At 37.6% G+C, this 21,229-nt stretch overlaps 1 protein-coding gene across 1 annotated transcript; it reads left to right on the forward strand.

The window, feature by feature from the left end:
- The first annotated feature begins 6,031 nt into the window (after nt 1–6,031).
- olfm3a (olfactomedin 3a) lies at nt 6,032–19,092 on the forward strand. Its single transcript, XM_057322601.1, has 6 exons — nt 6,032–6,294; nt 11,357–11,500; nt 12,815–12,970; nt 13,343–13,562; nt 15,896–16,002; nt 16,136–19,092. Exons 1-6 carry the CDS (start codon nt 6,226–6,228, stop codon nt 16,811–16,813), a joined length of 1,374 nt encoding a protein of 457 aa, XP_057178584.1. The 5' UTR covers nt 6,032–6,225; the 3' UTR covers nt 16,814–19,092.
- The last annotated feature ends 2,137 nt before the right edge of the window (nt 19,093–21,229 follow it).

The following is a 21,229-nucleotide window of genomic DNA, read 5'->3' on the forward strand; positions in this document are numbered from 1 at the left end:
CTCATTTGGCAGGACATCGGCTTAAAACTGCAATCAATTCCACGTAAATAAGCTTGATTAAAGATGTTTAATACAGTCCAAACTGACATTCACATCACCGAGTGTCAGGGCTCATCCCAACACAGTTTTATTCTGCAGTAAATCTCATATTTGAAATCTAATACAACCCAAATAATTTCATATAGTCTGACTCGTGCCCAGAGTTGGATTTCTTGTGAGCAAGCCTTGAGCGGTAAAACATTAAGTCGGGATGGGGTTAATGTAACAAAGAAACTTTAGAAAACTTTCCTTTAGTTTCAATTCTTACAACATTGCCCTGTACCTGTGCCTTATATAACATCAAATGTGACTTTTACTCTAGATCCCTTAGTCAGACTCGGCCATCAGCGGTATAAAATGAAAGAATAGGCCTACACTAACTTTTTCAAAACAAGACTTCGGAAAACTGAGTGAGAAAAGATTCTTCCGTCTTGATTCCACTGGGGCCGAAAGGAGAAGAGGGAGTAGACTCAACAGCAACAAGAAAAACAAAGGGATCGCACAATCCCTGATAAACCGTGATCCAGCACCTCTGCAATAGAACATGGACGGCTTGGTCTGATGGGCCGTGAGACAGATCCTTCCTTCAGCTATCTTTGTTTGAGCAGGGAGCTGTGAAGCAGACCCACAGAAGAGCCTCTAGAATTCAACACAGGGCACGAGGAGGCTCAAGTACATCTTCTGCATTCCCACGGGCAGCAGAGATGTAAAGAAGCATTTGGATGCATCGCGCCGTGCGGGGTGTTTAAAGGAAAGTACCCCGGAGAGTGGTTACTCCCCGATGCGCTGCGCTGACGCTTTGTTTAAACTAATCAGCACAGGGTAATGATGGGAATGATTGAGATGTGCATCATGGGACTGAATGACCAAAACCTGTCGTGGAATTAACTGTCATTTTCGGCAGAGGTGAGAGAGAGCAAAAGTCATTTTAACAGCTCGCTGGCTGCATCACAATTTGTACACGTTTACGAGGCAGTGAAAGGATGAAGGATACTTTGTTGGGTGGTTGGCACATTTTAACTGAATAGGATGTTTTTCAGAGTAGGTTTATTTTTAGTCATTTTGTATGCTAGACTGTAAGCTATTAAACATCAAGCAAGATACCTCTTGTGACAACATGCCCCGCCATCATGATACATTGTCATAATGTAAGCAGAGACAATTTTGAAACGCAAAACAAATAATAAAAGCAAATGTAACAGGAAAATGCAAAAATATCAAACCACTGTTTTGACCAAAAAAATATATTTAAAGGTCCATTGAATGAGATTTAGCAGCATAGCGGTGAGGTTGCGAATTGCAACCAAAGGCTGCACTCCACCCCTCCCACCTCCCTTTCGAAGCACTTAATGGTAGCTGACACTGAACTAAGATGTCGTCACGTTTTCACTTCTTTGCCGAAGGAGATAACGTATTTACGAAACGCGCTCTGTAGAGCAGTTTGTCCGTTTAGGGCTACTGTAGAAACAACATGGTGAATTCCATGAAAGGGGACCAGCGGTGTATGTAGATAGAAATAGATCATTCTAAGGTAATAAAAACATAACACTTCATTATGTAAGGTCTTTATACACCTCTGATGACAGTTATTTATATTATGTTGCATTTCTGTCAATAGATCCATCAAAAAAATGACACAAGCACCTTTAAGAAATAATGGATTTTTAGATTTGAACCCATGACCTGTGTGTTGCTACCAAAAATATCAGATAAAATGTAAGCAGAAATTCAAATGAAAGAATTCACATACATTTTCCGGACTGTTTGTCTTATGTATTTTTTCAGTATACTCTCACTGTATGTTATACTCTTTCTCTCTCAAAGGCATTTTAATGCACGCTTTTGCTCAGCTTCTGTAGATCTCCCTCACTAAATTTCTCTGAGACTGTTTCTCTGTTTCTCATTCCTGTTCCCCAGACAAACCCGAGAGATGTGATAACGGCAGAAATTGATTATTATAGAACATTGACTGTATCTGAAGTCCCCTGTTGTTTCGGGTGTCTGTAATATGGAGCTGGTATTTGTTTGGCTGTGATGGAAAATAGGTTTTCGGTGATTTATGAGAGGAAAAATAGGTGCTTTCGTTTTCTGTGTTTCTTGGGGTTTGTATCTTAGTTTTGATCAGCATGTGTTAGAAGAGATAACAGCGACTAGAAAAAATGTACAAGATTTATCTTAAACAGCGTGGCCTCGATTGGTTGTTTCAGGACAGTGCAAGAAAACTGTAATGCAAACAAAAACGTGTTTTCGATTCATAGAAATCTTTTACGATCACTACACTTGAATTGAGGATCGAACCATATTTGTTACCTGGTGCACGAAATCGTATTTGCGCATTATATATTCGTATATAACATTCTTCCAAAAATATTTCTCTGTGTCCATCAAAACAAAGAAATTTATCCAGAACTTGAGGGTGAGTAAATAAAAGACACAATTTTAAGGGGGGGTGAACTGTTCGTTTGATTTTTACATTTACAAAATGTTTCTAAGTGGTAGGAAAAAAGTTTGACTCACAGCGGCATGTTGCCATCATAACGTTGTACAAAAACATGCTTTGTTGCATTTTATAATTGCTATTTAGCACTTTTTTTTACCTTTCTCTGCTGTCCTTGACCTGCTACCCACTTTCAGGTACCACTAGAAAACCACAAGCGATACAAAAGAAGTGCCACTAATAAATACAAACCACTTTTGTATACACACACTGCACTCTGTGACAATCTTCACCACTTTGTCCCATTTGTCTTTCACAACAATTTTTCTCGGTTATTTAGCAGTGATATGCGCAAATGCTCACAAAATAAAACAGTTGTTCAGTAGAGGAATCGATGAAAACACATCTACAAGCACAAGCTTGCATTTAAAATCCATTATAAATTTGGAAATGCTGGTCTGAATCACAGTCCAAAATATGTGTTTTAGGCAGTCACTTACACCTGGGCACTGCTGTCCTGTGCTGTGTAACGTAAGTATGACTGATAGTCTTGCTGCATATTATTCCTCCTGTGTTTAGCTGAAAGGGCTGTAATTAGTGCAGTATTTACCATAGTAACAGTAACTCAATTCAATTTTATTTTATTTATATAGCGCTTTTCATAATGTGCATTGTTCCAAAGCAGCTTTATGGGGGAAAATAAGAAAAACAGAAAAACACAGAAAAGGTAAAACACAGCACAGTGCATGGTGTTTACAGAACAAGTAAGATTATTCTAGTAAATAATATCTAATAAATGCAGTCTCCCGGTGAGCAAGCCAACATGGCCCTGTGGCGAGGAACCCAAACTCCAATGATAAATAAATGGAGAAAAAAGAACTCGGGAGAAACCAGTCTCAGCCGGGAGGGCCGGATCTCCTCTGACAGCTGCACTCAGTGACTTTGATTAAAGGTTAAATAGGGAAAGCTTATTAGTTGTGATTTAGGAAATTTCATTTGAAACTGTTTAGGTCAAATTTTGTCTTATTTTGTGATCTATCAGACAACAGAGAAATGTTATAAGCAGGGAAAATAGTAATGGCATAATGTAACTGCGTGAAGCTTAGACTTCAAACTGCTGTCATGTGATGTAAGTTTAGCATTAAATAATAAGTATTGTAAATTTAGCATTAATGTGACAAGTCGTCTGTCTTTGCTCTTGGTTGGGGATGGAATTGCCTGAGCTGGGATGGTCAGATGGTCACTTTGTTCTTGGTTCACATAATAAACTTGTTTTGCATTTTGAGATGCCTCTTTCGGGGCATGGTACACTAAATAAGGTGCTAAGCGAGTCCAAAGAACCATTCAGTCAAATGTACAAGTGAACCATTTCATTCTTGCCTAAAATGTATTGTTAAAAGTCCAGTGTATACAATTTAGCGGCATCTAGTGGTGTGGTTGCCAATTGCAACCAGCTCACTCCACCGCTCACCCCTCCCTTTCGAAGCACTACGGTGGCTGACACTGAACTAAGGTGTCGTCACGTTTTAGTTTCTTTACCGAAGGAGATAACATATTTACGAAACTCGTTCTGTAGAGCAGTTTGTCCGTTTAGGGCTACTGTAGAAACAACATGGCGAATTCCATGTAAGGGGACCCGCAGTGTATGTAAATAGAAATAGCTCATTATAAGGTAATAAAAACATAACGCTTCATTATGTAAGGTCTTTATACACCTCTGAACACATAGTTATATTATATTATACAGTATGTATATTATATTGCATTTCTGTCAAAAGATCCTCCAGAAAAATACACATTGGACCTTAAAGTTTTAGTTATGAACATATAAAGATAATATGCAAGAATTATTGATGTGCATTGGAAATATCAGGTGGGGGGATGCATGCAACATGTGACAACAGCCAGTGAATTTTATGAGTCAGTCGGGGGAAAATAATGCTTCTGGTTTGTGGTGCATTTGGTTTCTCCTGAAAACTGCAGTAATTAGACATCAAAGTCACTGACTTACATTCATGAGGGCCGGAAGTTTGATAGCGAGTGATAATGAGTGTAGCATGCACTTTAATGGATGACACACATAGGGAACTCTGACACTGGGAGAACAGTAATGGATCATCATAATGAGGCAAGCATGAGTAGCAACACTGCTATTTACAAAGCGAGCTTTTTGGTAAAGCTAAATGCCCGGTAACACACAAACAAAGTGCTCAGGCTAAATTTCAGGACCAATGAAAATCATCGCCAGGTGTTGCTGAGCAACAGAACTCCTAATGAACAAGGAAGATGGAGCCAAGTCAGATGGGGGGAGAGGGAGAGAGAGAGAGAGAGATTAATGTGATCTTGTGGTGGTGTGGGAAGCTCAGGTGTTTGCTGGACACTCACTGCCCTTCGACAGCTCCCGCTCCTTTACAATCAGCTCATTAGCGCTGGAACAGACCACACACACACACACACACACACACACACATGTGAAAGTTCTCAAACACAACACCTAAAAAGCTTACCAATCCTCACCTGTGGCTGTTTGAGAAAGTTAGCTTAATAAACAGGTGAAGAATTCGTAAGCAACAATAGCGTCTGTTGGTCATTAGCGGAAGTAAACAGTTTTGTAGACCCCTCTGAAAGACTCATGAATTATGCAGGTGGAATTTGAAAGGGCAAATTACAATAAGTTTTACATAAATATGCGGAGATTCAACAAAAGCTCATTTTCAAACACTTGACTTTGTTTTCTCACGGAGGGCCGTGTGTGCAAATAAATCTGGGATGAGAATTTCTCCAATTTACCATACTCAAACAAGAAGCTCTGCTAGCTATGAACTCGAAGTGTTTGCTGATGAGGATTTGCTGTGTGTGTGCAGGAAATCTTCCGACATTGGTGAACATTTTTGATAACTTTTTATTATCCAGTAGTATTTGTTTTGGGCTGTTGTCCAATGGAGGGCGTGAATTATCTTCCAAACCGTTTTACTTGAGGAACATAAGCCAGCTATTTGTGAGACTAGAGTTTTTTTTACTAATTTTACTCAGATGTATTGGTAGTTGGTTATGTAACTAAAGGAACAGTTTACCCAAAAATGAAAATTCTGTCTTCGTGTACTCACCCTCAAGTTCTTCCAAATCTGAATAAATGTCTTTGTTCTGATGAACACAGAGAAAGGTATTTGGAAGCATGCTTCCATAGTAGGAAAAATTGCTTTGTATATTTCCTTGTTCTCTACACAAAAGAAGATATTTTGAAGAGTGAAGCAAAAACGGTTGTGGGGCACGTTTGACTACCATTGTAATTTATAAGAGATACCAATATTTTCAATTATTTTCAATTATACCAGATCTATGAATATTTATTTCCATGTTTGAAGGAAAATTTGGTCTTGTTTTTTCTATGAAACTTTCTATGTAAATTACAGCTCACGTTTGCGTTGCATTGGATCAAACTGGGTGTGTTGATGGTTGCAGTCCCCAACGTTGATCAAAAAGTTAACATTCGGCACCAAATGACCTGCGTGAATCATCAAATGATGTCACATCCGTTGTGAAGCTCCTTGTTAGTCTAGTACGCTGAATCCTCACGCGCGTGCGGTCATAACTTTGGGCAGCGCGCGCTCAGTATCGGCTGCGCGCGAGCGGTGGAGTATCAGGGTTATGAATGTGGATCTATCCGCCCTGTTCTGTTCGGGCATCGTTTGGTCCCACACCGAGGACGTGATATTAACGGCAGAAAAGTGCGATACAGCCGTGACAGCATGCGTGCTCTTTTCGGTCTGTTGAATCCCCTGCTTGTCCTTATTCTCTCCGGACTATATCCATCAATGGTAAGTTGCGCTGATGAGCTGAAAGATTTAAAGATGCTGCGTTATTTGTTTATGCGAGTCTGTCTGAAAATAATGCATATAAATTCAGTACGAATTGCTTTAAAATAAGTTTTCCACTGTGCTGGTTTTGAATATCGCATCTTTGAGACTGGACACCTTAGGAAAGCGTAAAATAGTCTATATGTATTAGATGCATTGCTACCTAAAAGATTTAAAGGTGCTACGTTATTTTTTTCTGTGAGAGTTTTTCCAAAACGCATATTTCTCGAATTTAACAGCAATGCTTTAAAAATAAGTTGGATGATGCTGTCTCCAAGGTGATGGTTCTGAATATCATTTTCACATTATTCTGAATTATAAAATATTACGTTATACATTGCGAACGTGTTGCATGGAAACGAGTGCAGTCACGCAGCATTTGAGGTTTTATGGAAATTTAAACTTGAACATCAACCGCTTCAGCACAAGTCTGGGTCCTGTTAAATGTTAAGATGCACATGACCACACAGTCTTTACAAAAATGCATATAATATAATTCTAATATACTGTATAATTATTTGTTTATATGATTTGTTTCTGTAACCTTTTAATTCTTAGTGAACTTGGCCATTTACACACGTCAATAAAAATGCATAGTTATAGTGACTATAGCACTCATTTAGATGTATGGATAGTCCTTCATTTTTTGCTATTTGACTGGATGCCAGCATGATGGGCTTCTAATTGCTCATGTGATGAGTGATTCATGAAGATTAATTTGACATGCGAAATGTGCTTTTTATGGTGACAAATTTCATTACACACCTAGGGGACCCTGCTCTCTAAAGTCAGTGGAGAGAATCTAATTCCAGCCACCATATGAACCAACATCACATTCAACATTCTGTAATTAGTTTTTTTCTCAATAATCACAGTCATGCTGTACATTGGAAGGCAGGGTAGTATTTACTTTATTTTCTAATGGTGTTGAGAAAATGCTGACAGTCCAGTAGCCTAACCCTCAGGACTGAACTTGGTTTGCTATCTTTTCTAGCCCAAATATTTTGAACGATGTAAAAATAAAGTATATTTTTCTCATATCTGCTCAAGCTGTGCATCGTTGTGCTCACAAAGCCTGGAGTAGTATTCAGATATTTGAAAACCCAATGGACAAATATGAATTACATTTCAAGCACAAAAGATATCTTTAGATATACATCGGGACATTTTCCTTTGCAATATTCATACAGATTATTGCAGTGTGTGCATGCACATAATGGATGCAATACAGAAACTCAGTGTATTACTTTACAGATTAATTTCTGAGACAAATTTACTGCCTACCACAAAGTCCTATTCTCTCTCTTTAAAAGTGCACTCGCATATGGAGATATGGTCTAGAGGTCAGAACACTGATTAAATGTGGGACTGTGTCCAACTGTCCTCTTTCCTCCTGTCTGATAAATTCAAATGAGCTCTGTACTGATTTCTACTCTTTTGGTAACTGTTAGGATTGTCTCGATATCAGAATTTCGCTTCATGGTTATCGTGAACAAAACAACGATGCTGCAATATTATCACGATATCTTGTCGGTTTTATGAACAATTTTTATCATCTAATTCATCTTGAATTTTATTTTTTTGGCCAACAAATCACACTTAAAATTAAATTGTAGGGATTAGAGAGAGAGTTTGAATAATTTACAATAATATTGTAAGTGCAGAATTAACACGGTATTGATAATAGCGAGATTTTTTATCACGGTTATTGCTGGAACCGGTATATTGTGATACCCCTACCTGTTTTACTTTCGCATACCTTGAAGTTATACTATGCATATATTTAGGTGTAAGCATTGGTATTAGCACAGTAAGAATGTAGTAAGACTGTATTATCTATCCTCTTTTGCATTGGTTTGTTTGTTTGTAGACCGACAGATATAGAAACACAGAAGGAAATATGCCAAGTAATTTTTTTTCTTGCATCAATGCATATCACAACCTTCAGTGCCACCATCTAAAAAGCAATAACAATTCTCACTGCTATAATAAATAATACGGGCAGCAGACTAAGGCTTTTAATTCCTAAACAGGTGTTGTTTATATCCGTTTAACTCGGTTAACCGCGTCAAATACTGGTGAGAGTCAAAGATTACAGGATGTTCTTTGCTGCATTTTCAATTGCGCTACAACTATCACATGAGCCCTTGCATTCAGTACACTCATAAACAAACGTGCTCACAGACACACACCCGCTTGTGGGGCTGCTCGATTATGACAAAATCATAATCACGGTTATTTGGGCCAATGTTGAGATCACGTGCATTTAACACGTTTACTCACAGACTTCGGAAACAACATAGAAAAAATAAAACAACTTGTCTTTTAAATTGAATTCAACTGAAAAAAGAAATGTAAAGCATTAGCACAGCTGAACAGCTGTAAAGGAAAGGGTGCGCTGTCGATTTATACCACAAGAAAAGAGTGGATTCTTGCAAAATGGAATGTATCACAATAATCGTCTTACCTCGATTATTTTGTTGATGTAATTGTTGAAGGCCAAAATTGACGATTACGATTCATTTTCGATGAATTGCACAGCCCTTCCCCTATTGTCCATACAAAGTGATCTCAGTTTAGTCTTTGCTGACAATAAGATTCCCTCCACCAAGAATGAAATGTGATTCCGTTTAAAAGATATCATCATCGGTATCTGTTCAGTGATAATCTGTGTTTTCAGACCTCGAAGTGTGTGATTTGTTTTCCAGAGCAAAAGCAATAATGTTTACTGAAGATCCAAGATCACTGGTAAATTCTAATTTACATTTTGTTTAATTTATTCCTAAACCAATATGATATAGTCTAATGCAAATATTTTATATGTATTTTTATATTTATATGTAATCTTGATATTGATATTCCATCATGATTTATGAATGTTCCAATATTTTCAATAGTTATCACAATAGCACCATTATAGTGAATTATTTTGTCCATGAAAATGTGATATTGTGACTGCTCTAACATAGATATGTGTGCGTGTGTGTGCGTATTTACACACGCACATCTTTACCTAGGCAAAAAATGTATAAGAGCAGTAGAAAGACATAGAGACAGAGGCAGTCATGGGTGACGGCAGTAAATTCGGTGTGTGTGTGTGTGTGTCATGTATGACATGGAACACCTGTATCCCCGGCTGAAAAGCTTATCAGTTTGTCCTCTCAGGTGAATCCTCCATCTCTTCTCAATCTTTCAATCCTTAATTTAAAGTGTTTTCCTGCACTTTTTGGTGTGTTTGTTAGCTTTAAAGCCCTGTTTGCTTGATGTTTGCTCTTTGTGCGTTCGTCGAAGGTAAACCTATGTGTCTTGCCCATCGGCATACGTCTGTACAAATTATACATCAGAGACTGGAAATTGAATCGGTTGCAGCAAGTGAATTGGAACGAGAAAGCATTAGCGTTATGCTGACTGACAGAGACACGCCCACCTTTATGATGACACTGGGTCCTCAGGTCCACCAACAGACAGATTTCCAATAGATAAAAGCGGTTGTACAGTGTGGCCCTTTTGACTTTCAGTCAACCTAAGCGATTTACTTCATTCATCTTCAGAGAAACAGCTGTCTGGGGGGCAATAGCATGCTGGCTTGACTGTTATGGCCTGTAAAAGCATGCCTTAAACTGATAGTAAGCCTCAGCACATCCTTCAATAAAAGATAATATTGAATTTCAGCGTTCTTGTTTTAACCTTTTTTGTTAGTGTTGATCTCAAGGCTGCACGAGAGTAAGGATTTATATTATAACCTCGGTGGATAAAACATTATATTCCTCTTTATTACTGTACATGTAGTCAGCAAAGCAAAGGTGAATGTATAAGTTATGCAAGAATATTTTTACTCCGGAATACTTAAAGGAACAGTTCACCCAAAAATGAAACTTCGGTCTTCATTTACTCACCCACAAGTTGTTCTACAGTATATCTGTTCCAAACAGTTCTTGACCACCATTGACCACCATAGTAAGGAAAATTGTTTTATAAATTTGTAATAATTTGTTGATCACAATTTTGAAGAATGTAGGAAAGCAAACAGTTCTGGGGCACTTTTGACCACCATTGTAATCTTTCTTTCTATGGTAGTTAATGGTGGCCAAGAACTGTTTGGTTACAAGAATTATTCCAAATATCTTTCTCTGTGTTTATTGAGAAAAAGAAATCTATTCAGATTTGGAAATCTATACAGACATCAACTCTGTATGAGTAAATGATGACAGAATTTTTATTTTTGGGTGATGTAAGATGTATGAAGTGAACCAAATCTACCTACGGCTACAAATGAAGTAACCTGACCTAAGAATAAACTTTTTCCTAAAAATTTCTATATCTCAGTATATAACTACAAACTATCAACTAAGTTGTATATGTTCACATTAATCACATTTATTATATTCAATGAAAAATGACTGATGACGTGATTCGTAGATTTCTGAGGAGCTTTTTTGAAGCCTAAAGTGGGAGGAGCCGGGCGGAGCCGTCTTAGCAGCGTGTCACCGTGCGTCACACCCGGAAAATCAAAAATGGGCAGGACACAGTTGGAGCTGAGGTGCCTGGTTGCTGAAACTTAATTAATTAATTATGCAGAATTTTAAGGCTTAATATAATTTAAACGGATGAGTTATAAAAAAATTCACCCCCTCACAGTTGTCATGAATGGCAAAGTTAGCCATACCAAAATATTTTTTGTACCATGCTGTAAACATGTTTTTTTCTGCTGTAAGGTTAGGCATTTTAACATAGGGCTCAATGAGATTCTGCTCTCTTTTGGAGCCAGTCTCTAGCAGCCAGTCGATGAATTGCAGTTTAAGTCACTTCCATGTTGGTTTTACGAGAGAGACCACAAGGCTGCCGCTTGGTCAAGATACATGCATATGAATTTATTTAAGAAATAATTTCAAAGGCAAATTAGACAGATTTAGTGTTTATTATTACTTTTGCAGTTGGTGGGCTTTAGAGAACCCCTGTATATGCATGTACACATTTCTGCGCACCTGCAGATATGTTCAAGCGTATGTTGATGTGTCTGCAGACGATTGGTCCAAAGGAGGGATGGCAGGTGTACAGTTCGGCACAGGATGCTGACGGACGCTGTATCTGCACTGTGGTCGCACCGGAACAAAACCTGTGCTCCAGGGACGCCAAGAGCAGACAGCTTCGACAGCTGCTGGAGAAGGTCTCATACATAAACACACACATTTTTCTTCTGTTTTTTAGTCTTTATCAGAGTTAAACATAACTGTGCTTCTCCAAATACATTGTAGGCAGATTGAAAACACAGATAAAAACACAAATGATGGGATGGTGATGAGTACTAAATGTTTTACTTGTTGTCAAGCAGATTCAAACTTGTAAAACACAGTAGAAATGTAGTAAAATGAATTTTTTTTATATCTAGCAATACATAACAAACAGCAATATTACCCAATTTCTTTTACTAAAACATTTCAAGAGATAGATTTTTTCAACTGAATTTTAGCGCGATGCTATTAACCATCTCTGTCTTGATGTTGTTATACTCTTCTTATAGTAATAAGCAGAGCAACCGAAATGGTCTTTAGAAAACGTAATGGTCAAATCAATGTACGTTCACTGCAGCGTTCACAATGTTGCTTAATATTTTTTGCTATGAAAAGCATGGCGAATATATAAATATAGCATAATTTCCTTTTGTACATGGTGTAGACAGATTTGGTCTTACAACTCTCTCTCGCTTTCTATTCTGTGTCACAGACGCACCATTTGGTTAGTATATATTGTGTGGACATCTAATGTACTGTTTAGCCTGCGGGCAACTGTGGCTCGCCACTAATGCGCTAACACTAACGCTCTCTCTTTCTCTCTCTCTCCATTACACAGTGCCCCCACCCCAATCCCCCCATCCTCTTTTATCAATCTCATTCCCATTTAGGACTTTCAAACACACACACACTGCAGTAAATATACACAAAGTGCTGATGGTGCTTTCACTGCATTAGCGAGAGGTTGATTTTATGCGGGATCATTAATACCTGATTATTATTAACTATGATAAATGATACGTGCCTCAATTCGGCGGAAGCACGAACACTGTTAATATTGATATGTACATTTATTAACGCCTTCATTTGCCCTATCGCCTTGAAGAAAGCCTGGGCCCACAGAGAACCAATCTCATTTATGATTCATAGATGCTTTCTTGCCCCTGTCAAGGTAGCTAATCGGACCGTTTGACAGCGATAAACACCATGAGACTGGAGCCTCCATTTTTTTTGATCAGCCCCTTTTTAAAGATGCATTCATTGGAGTCAGTTTATCTTTAAGGGTCAGTGTCAGTGATGTGATTTCTTTCTTGAATGAATAGTTCACTCCAGAAAAAGTCCATTAATGTAGTCAATACAATTTGTGCGCTATATTTCAAGTCATCTAAAGACATATTTCTTTGTTGTTGTGAGAAACAGACCAAAGTTTTAAGTTGTTGATACATATGTAACTTTGTGGTTGTGCTTAGGTGCAGAACATGTCGCAGTCCATTGAAGTTCTGAACCTGCGGACACAGCGAGATTTCCAGTACGTCATGAAAATGGAAAATCAAATGAAAGGGTTGCGGACCAAGTTCCGGCAAATCGAAGAGGACAGGAAAACCGCAATGGCTAGAAACTTTAAGGTAGGTGTTTTATAATAATAAAGATTGCTTCTGCTCTTAGAAATGCAAATGTGAGCAACCGATTTGTGGAGTTGTATATGTTAAAGGTTAAATGAAGCGTTTGGTTCCAAAATGAGATAACACAGTAATCAAAAATCATGTTTTTTATTGTGCATTCCAATTAATATCAATCAAACTGCAGTTGGTTTGTTTTGATTTAAGCCATAATAACTAAAAGAACAAAGCTAACTAACACAATAAAACACAATAAAAACATGATAACATAATAAAAAACAAGATTTTTGAAAAAAATTGAGTTATCTCATTTTGGAACCAAACTCTTAGAACTGTTAGAATTTCATAATGGAAAATCATGAATGTGTCTGTCTATAGGAGCTTAAGGACCGCATGGATGAACTCCAACCATTGATTCCAGTGCTCGAGCAGTACAAAACAGATGCTAAAATAATCTCTCAGTTCAAAGAGGAAATCAGGAATCTGTCTGTGGTGCTCACAGGCATCCAGGAGGAGCTGGGTGCTTACGACTATGAGCAGCTCTATCAGAGAGTCATCAGTCTGGACAGCCGTCTGCGAAACTGCATGAGCAAACTCAGTAAGTTTAGAATGTCAAAAATTGAAACATTTAAATGTGACAAAATCACAACTGATTTCCACTGATATTGCAATTATGTTCATAAATTGTAATTAATTTAAATTACATTAAAATATATATTATAAATAGGACCGTCAAAACGATTAATTGTGATTAATCATTAAAAAAAAAATGTGTTTACATAATATACAGCCACGGAAAAAATAAGACACAATTTCAAAATCCGTTCTTCTGATTTTAAAATGTACTATTTATAGATGTGTTTGGGTAAAATTATCATTTTTTGTTCATCATTATCATTTCAAATAAAATTATTGTTTCTATTTGCATTTATTTGAAGAAAATGAAAACTAACAGAAAATATGCTCTATATTTTGTCAAAAAGTTTGTCAAATACTGCAAAGAAAACAAGTTCATATTCACTTTAAGGCAAAACAACAGTAATATTTGTACATGTATTTAGAAGTTATAAAATTATTTATATATTATATATATATATTATTTTTATGTGATAACCTCAAGTTTTATCACAGTGTTCATGTGTCTTGTCATGCTGTCAGTCAGGGGCGGATTCTCAGACTTAAAATCGACCCTGGCATTCTTGACCAAGAGCGGCCCTCCATCCATTCCGTCGCCGGGTTGGGGGTTGGAGGGGTGTGGGTATGGATGGCGTTGGGTGCTGTCATTCCGATTCGCATTTCTAATCCGTCCGTCTGTCCGCATTTGCATTTGCGTTTCTGCCCATGTGTTTGCGTTTCGTCCCGGTATGCCAGATGGCCAGGCCGCCCCTTCAGTGGCATAACAACACCGGCCCACCGGGAATCTTCCAGGACCTCCCGATTAGCCAATCCGGGCTTGCTGTCAGTCTTTCAGATTGCTGTTGGATGACAATTTGTCGCTCCTGAGGTTTGATTTAGTTGAAATTCAACGGACGCTCAACTAGAATGGTCACTATACATCTAGAAATGCTGATTAAATTAAAATTTGAAATGGTTTCCTAATTTTTTCTGTGGCATGTGCTGTGTATATGTATACATATAAATGCACATGAATATTTTAAAGAAATATGTGCAATATATATTTCTATTTAAACATTATATAAATGTATTAGGGCGATAATGTATTGATAATGTATAATGTATTAATCGCGATTAATCGCATACAGAATAAAAGTTTGTGCTTACTTAATGTGTCCGTGTATTGTGCATATTAATTTTGTATTTATAAATACAAAAACATACACATAAATGTATATATATTTAATACAATTTTGAGATGTATTATTTATATTTACCAATAACTGAAATTACATATAAATGTTTATAAATGTTTATATTTTTCTTAAATATATGCATGTATGTGTGTATAAACACAACGTTAATATGCACAGTACATAGACATATATTATGTAAACAAAAACTTTTATTCTGGATGCGATTAATCGCGATTAATCGTTTGACAGCCCTAAAATGTATATATTTGTACATTAATGCATATATATAATGTATATACTGTATGTAAATATTTGTTATATGTTATACATGCATAAATTATATAAACACAAACATTTATTTTTGAAACGATTAATCATCCTTAATGGATTTGACAGCACTATTTATAAATCTTGGTAATATATCTGCTGTACACTATTTACCTGACCAGACATTATTGCAATCTCAACTATATATAAAACATGTATAAGCTACGGAGATTTACCACATTTTTACATTTTCAGCTATAAACCTTAGAATATGCTATGCATGTACAGTACATGATTTGTTGAAATAAAAAGGGGACATCATGTTTTATGATATTGATCCGTTTCTTGATACATCTAGTTTAAAGCTGATTTTTAGTCAGATTCAGGGACCTAATTCAGAGGATACATTCCAGTAAAGCCTTGAAAATAGTAACAGGCTTGTTTATCCATAACAGTTTTAAAGCAACATATTTTGCTTCAGGCAACAGACTTTTCATATCTATGTGCTGATTAGGTGTAATTCAATTTCACCTTATGCAGATCACAACACCTGTTATTCTAATGACGGTGTGTTGAAAAAACACAATATTAATAAGCTGGTTAGGCAAATTTGGCAGATGTTCCAATGTTATTATGTTATGTTAATAATATCTCTGATATTTACAAACTAGCGTAGGAGGAATTAGATGCACTCAGCTAGTGCATTATTAAGAGTTTGTGTTTTTTTATATATCCAAGAGCGACTCTTAAGGCAACCTTTTAACTCCATAAAATTGCTTATTATGACTTTGCAAATTGAAACGAATATAACGATGACAATGAAGAATAAAATTCATTGCCTTTTCATTTCCAGCATGTGGAAAATTAATGAAAATCACTGGCCCTGTAACTATAAAGACATCTGGCACGCGGTTCGGCGCATGGATGACCGACCCACTCGCTTCATCACGAAACAACAGGGTGAGTTGTGCAGGGGGCGGAGTTCATCTCCACAGTCACCCGATTCATTTTCTTCACTCCAAGGATCGCAAACACCCCGTTTGCACCCGATGTAAAACAATTTAGTTTAATCTCCATTTGTCGTTTCACACAGATTTGGTACATGGACACCTACACTAACAGCAAGGTGGTCAGGGAGTACAAGAACATCGATGACTTTGTCTCTGGATTGGAGTCGAGAACCTATTACCTCCCGTTCAAGTGGGCTGGAACCAACCATGTGGTGTACAACGGCTCTTTGTATTACAACAAGGAACAAAGCAACATCATCGTGAAATACAGCTTCGAGACCGGAAGGGTTCTCGCACAACGCGCCCTGGAATATGCCGGATTCCACAACGTCTATCCGTACACCTGGGGCGGCTTCTCGGACATCGACCTGATGGCCGACGAGCTGGGTTTGTGGGCCGTGTACGCCACCAATCAGAACGCAGGGAATATTGTCATTTCTCAGCTGGAGCCTCAGACGCTCGAGGTTCTCCAGACTTGGAACACGGAGTACTCCAAGCGGAACGCGGGCGAGTCTTTTATGATCTGTGGAACCCTCTACATCACCAACTCCCACCTGACCGGAGCGAAGGTGTATTATTCGTACAACACAAAGACGTCCACGTACGAGTACATAGACATCCCGTTTCACAACCAGTACTTCCACATCTCCATGCTCGATTACAACGCACGAGAGAGAGCGGTGTACGCTTGGAACAATGGACACCAGGTCATATTTAACGTCACGCTTTTTCACGTCATCAAAACCGAAGACGATTCCTAATGGACATGATATGAAAGGACGAGGACTTTTTGTCCTAATTAATGCTGTTATTTTCTACTCATCCATGGATCTTTTTCCAAAGCAATTAGTTTACCATAACTGTGCCACACACTGAGCTTTGTCTGGCTCTGATGACATGCAAACTTGATGATGACATCACAAGCCGATTATGAAGTGTTTTTATTCGTCTTTCAGTAGCTGCTTTGACTAGGCCTTAATCGCAATATTTCTCTACGTGAGCCACAGACTGACTGCTCTACTGCATGAATATCTGATTTTTCGGTCATTTGTTATCGACTTACGGTGTACATCCCTTTAGTGACGTAAAGATTTGAATTTCCCCTGTCCGGTAGTGTTGTGTCGAGTTGTACAAACCGTAGAGATCTGAGTATGAACTTGTGTAAACAACTGTAACCTTCGTTGTCACTGTAAGAGGAAATATTTTATATTAAACCTAGAACAAAACCACGAATGAATAAATCGACGAATGAAGCTGTAAATCTACATCCAGCGTTACCAACGCCGGAGAAATGCCGCGTGATGCGGGGGAATTTCAGACCCGAATCACGGAGGTTATAATGAGGTCTGATGATTTGTCACTGATGATTGTGACAAACTCGACCGCAGTCGCGTTCTCATTCATTTACGGGTTGCCCTTGATGACTCTGAATGCTGTCCTCTGGCACTTTCAATCAAGATCAAGGGCACGACAGCGGGGGCAGGCACGATTCCAACTCCTCTGCAATTTCCTCTCCCTTCATGTCTGTGTCGGTCTCCCTGTCTACGGAATTGAAATGCACATTTACCGCCATTAATTCAGCATTGGGTATGGATCACCCATAGGGATTTACTATTGCTGTTTGCTCCCTTCGTGTCTGGTTTGAATATTTGTCATGCAACATGGACATCTTGCTTTCAGAATTTTTTTGTTTATTCGTGTGCGTGCGTGATTTGTTTTTCAATTCTATTAAAAGTCAGTTCAGTAAAAATGACATTTCCGTCATCGTATATTCAACCTCATGCCTTGCGCAACCCGTACGTCTTTCTTCTGTGCAACACGAAATGAGTTATATATAGCAGCATGCGAAAGCTGTTCTTTTTCGTACGATAAAATTGAATGATGACCAGAGCTGTCAAGCAAGATTTTTAATAAATAATGACCTAAATTTCAGTATGCTTCTTGAAAGATAATGAAATATAGTGCTTTTTGTCCAGCTTCTTTAATGTTTCATAGGGAGAAGAAAGTCATATGGGTTTGGACTGACATACAGGCGAGTACATCGTGAGAGAATTTTCATTTCAGTTTCCGTTTACTTTCTATTTACGTTCTGTGGATATTTCCACATTTTTATTGCCCTCAATATTTAAGCCCAAAAAATGGAATAATTTACCCCGTGTGAGAAAACCACTGAACTTTCTGTTGGTCTAGCTTCCTTCATTTTCTAAATGTATTTATTTTTGTGCACCAGAGGCACAATATTAATATGAATATACATGTATCTTCATAAGTTTTGCTTTATCAGATAATTAATCCAGTATAGACCTTACATAATGAAGCGTTATGTTTTTATTACCTTAGAATGAGCTATTTCTATCTACATACACCACGGGTCCCTAACATGGAAATGTTGTTTCTACAGTAGCCCTAAACAGACAAACTGCTCTACAGAGCGCATTTCGTAAATACGTTATCTCTTTCGGCAAAGAAGCGAAAACGTGACGACATCTTAGTTCAGTGTCAGCCACCGTGTTGCTTCGAAGGGGAGCCGTTGGTTGCAATTTGTAACCTTACTGCTAGATGCCGCATAATGTCATATACTGGACCTTTAAGACAGCGAGGTACATTATTGTGCTCTTATTTTCTACATCAACATCTTGATTTAAATTTAAGATAGTCAGGTTTTATAATAATGTTTCTCCACGCTCGGCAGACCTGATATTTATAGACCCATTTTTACTTGTTCAGTACAAAAGGGGAGGACACAAAATCCTTTTGCATCAATCACATAAAACATGAGCACAGAACAACCTACTTTATAGTAAATCTATTTTTTCAGAATATTAGTTGGAACAACAATTCACTAATGATTTGTGCAACAGAAAGATTATTCTGATCTCACAAAAGTAATTTAGTACAACAGTTTCAGTCTTAATAAATCAAAAGCACAACATTCCCAGAATTTCCTTTGTATGAAACGCAATCACAGTAGGCCTACCTTATTCTCCATCTGTGTCATTTGGCAGAACTGTCTCGCCACTGCCAGTCTAAAAGTTAAAAGCTGCATTTAGAGAATTGTAGATTTTCGTTCTTATTTTGTAGTTGTCTCGACTGACAACACAAATATGGGGGGAAACACAAATTTGGCCTCAGACATCTGTGTCCAACACCGATGTGAGACATCTGGCTTTACCATTGAGCTGACAGCATCTGTCCATAATGCTGAATTGTCTTCTTTTAAAAGAAGATCATTACTTATGTGAGTATGCAAATGATCATGAATACGGCGGCAGTAATTTCAGTCTCGTGCTTGTAAGTCTTAGATCTTGACTATAACGGCAGATTTCTTAAAGTGCTGCTCTTTTACAACATTGTTCCTTCTTCATTCCTCTGAACCGCCAATTAAAAGGCAAATTGCGTTCAGCTGTGAACGTTTTATGTCTCAAATATTCAGATTTCATTTTTTCCCAGAAGGAGATTCAGATCAGAAGACACATCTGGTGCTAGATTCGCGTCCTGATGAAAGGACTTTCATTTTCATGTCAAATACATCACTGCAGGATAAAAAAAATATTAAGGCAAAATATTTCCCTCTAGAATAGGTTTTAGCAAAATAAATTCTTAATTTGAATTATGGCACACCAAGAAAAATGATCATATTTATAAGTGGCTATAATAATCCTCAAAATAGATAGTGTAGTAATAATAGATAGTCCCTAGACTATACAGCTCTTTGATGTTCAGTTTTAAGTTTTAATTGTTGGGATTGTTCATTAAAAAACCAAATTGGTTCTGGCTCCTATAGGACAGAATATATTACATCAATTGTTAGATAATAAAAAAGAAGAATCTTTACCTTTGCCATCGTACTGTATATAAAGATCTGGGGCATTTTTGCCTGTTTATTTTTTGGCCTTTATTTTCTTCTTGCACTTAAATTCTACTAGGTTTTTGCAAACTATACGTGTTGCACGTGAAGTGCATGTATACACGTGATGCTTGTTTGCTTTTATGTCAAACTCCTAATAGCTCCACAGAGAATTCAATATCCAAACAAGAAATTGATCAACATTCCCTGTCAAATGAAATGCCAACTCGATATGATCTAAAAGATTAAAGCCTTGCCTCGTGATATATGTTCTCTGTATTACACAGCATTACGAATGCAAAGCAACATTTACTGAACAACCTTTGATTATTTCCTCTTGCATTCGTTCCTTTTGCCACCCGGTCCAAACTAAAGACGAATCAACAGTGTTTCATTTCACACTGAAAAGAGCTTTGAAAAACACAACTGATTTCCATATCAATCAAGTTAACCTGTTATTACTATGTTTATGGACCCGCACACGTAGGCCTATGTTTCACACATCTCCACAGAATGGTTTTATTGGTATGGTTTATGACACCTCCACTGTCAGCGTCGTCCCTTTGCAAAGGTACATCAAGTCTTTGTGGAAGATCTTTGAAATAGAAAGAGCACCTGTGGGAAAGGTTGTCCACATGCATGAATTTCAATAATGGGAAATCAGCAATTCCTCCGTTTCTGGCTAATCAGGTTGAATCGCGAAATGAACTGTGTCAGATTAATATTCTGTCCCCCAATGTTCAATTACCACATATTTCTTTTAAAAAATCCAATTATAATCCTTATCATTGCAGTTTCTTATCTGTCATTACGTGCGTTTCTCACACCCGAGGTTTAGATTACTGTCTCATGCCACACAGACTCACAAAAAAAGATGATTGACGTCATCTGGAATCATAACAGTTGCGAGTCAAGATGGTGGATGGATCATTTGTGGCCATTCGTGGGTGAAAAGCCAAGCATAAAATCAATTTGACACATCAAGTGTGCTGTGTGCATACAAAGGTAGTTTCATAAGTGAAAAGAAGCATAAACAAAAGCAAAGAAAAATCAATTTGGAGATCAATAGTTATACAATATAGTCAACTCAATAAACCCGCTCCTGAGGGGGATGAAATTGATGGAAGTCATTTTGAAGGTTCCCTATGTCTGACTTTATGATGTCTCAGGTATATTTTGTGCTTGCAAAATTAATTAACCAAAACCGTATCTTCTAATATCATTAATCTTTCATCTTTGAAACGCGGCTCCTTTATAATAGTGCTAGGAAACAATGGCCTTGTTTTTGTAGTTCTAGTCACATAAGATTCAAACTTTCAGAAGGAACTTA

The sequence above is a fragment of the Triplophysa rosa genome, linkage group LG23, assembly GCF_024868665.1.
Source record: "Triplophysa rosa linkage group LG23, Trosa_1v2, whole genome shotgun sequence".
Taxonomy (NCBI): domain Eukaryota; kingdom Metazoa; phylum Chordata; class Actinopteri; order Cypriniformes; family Nemacheilidae; genus Triplophysa; species Triplophysa rosa.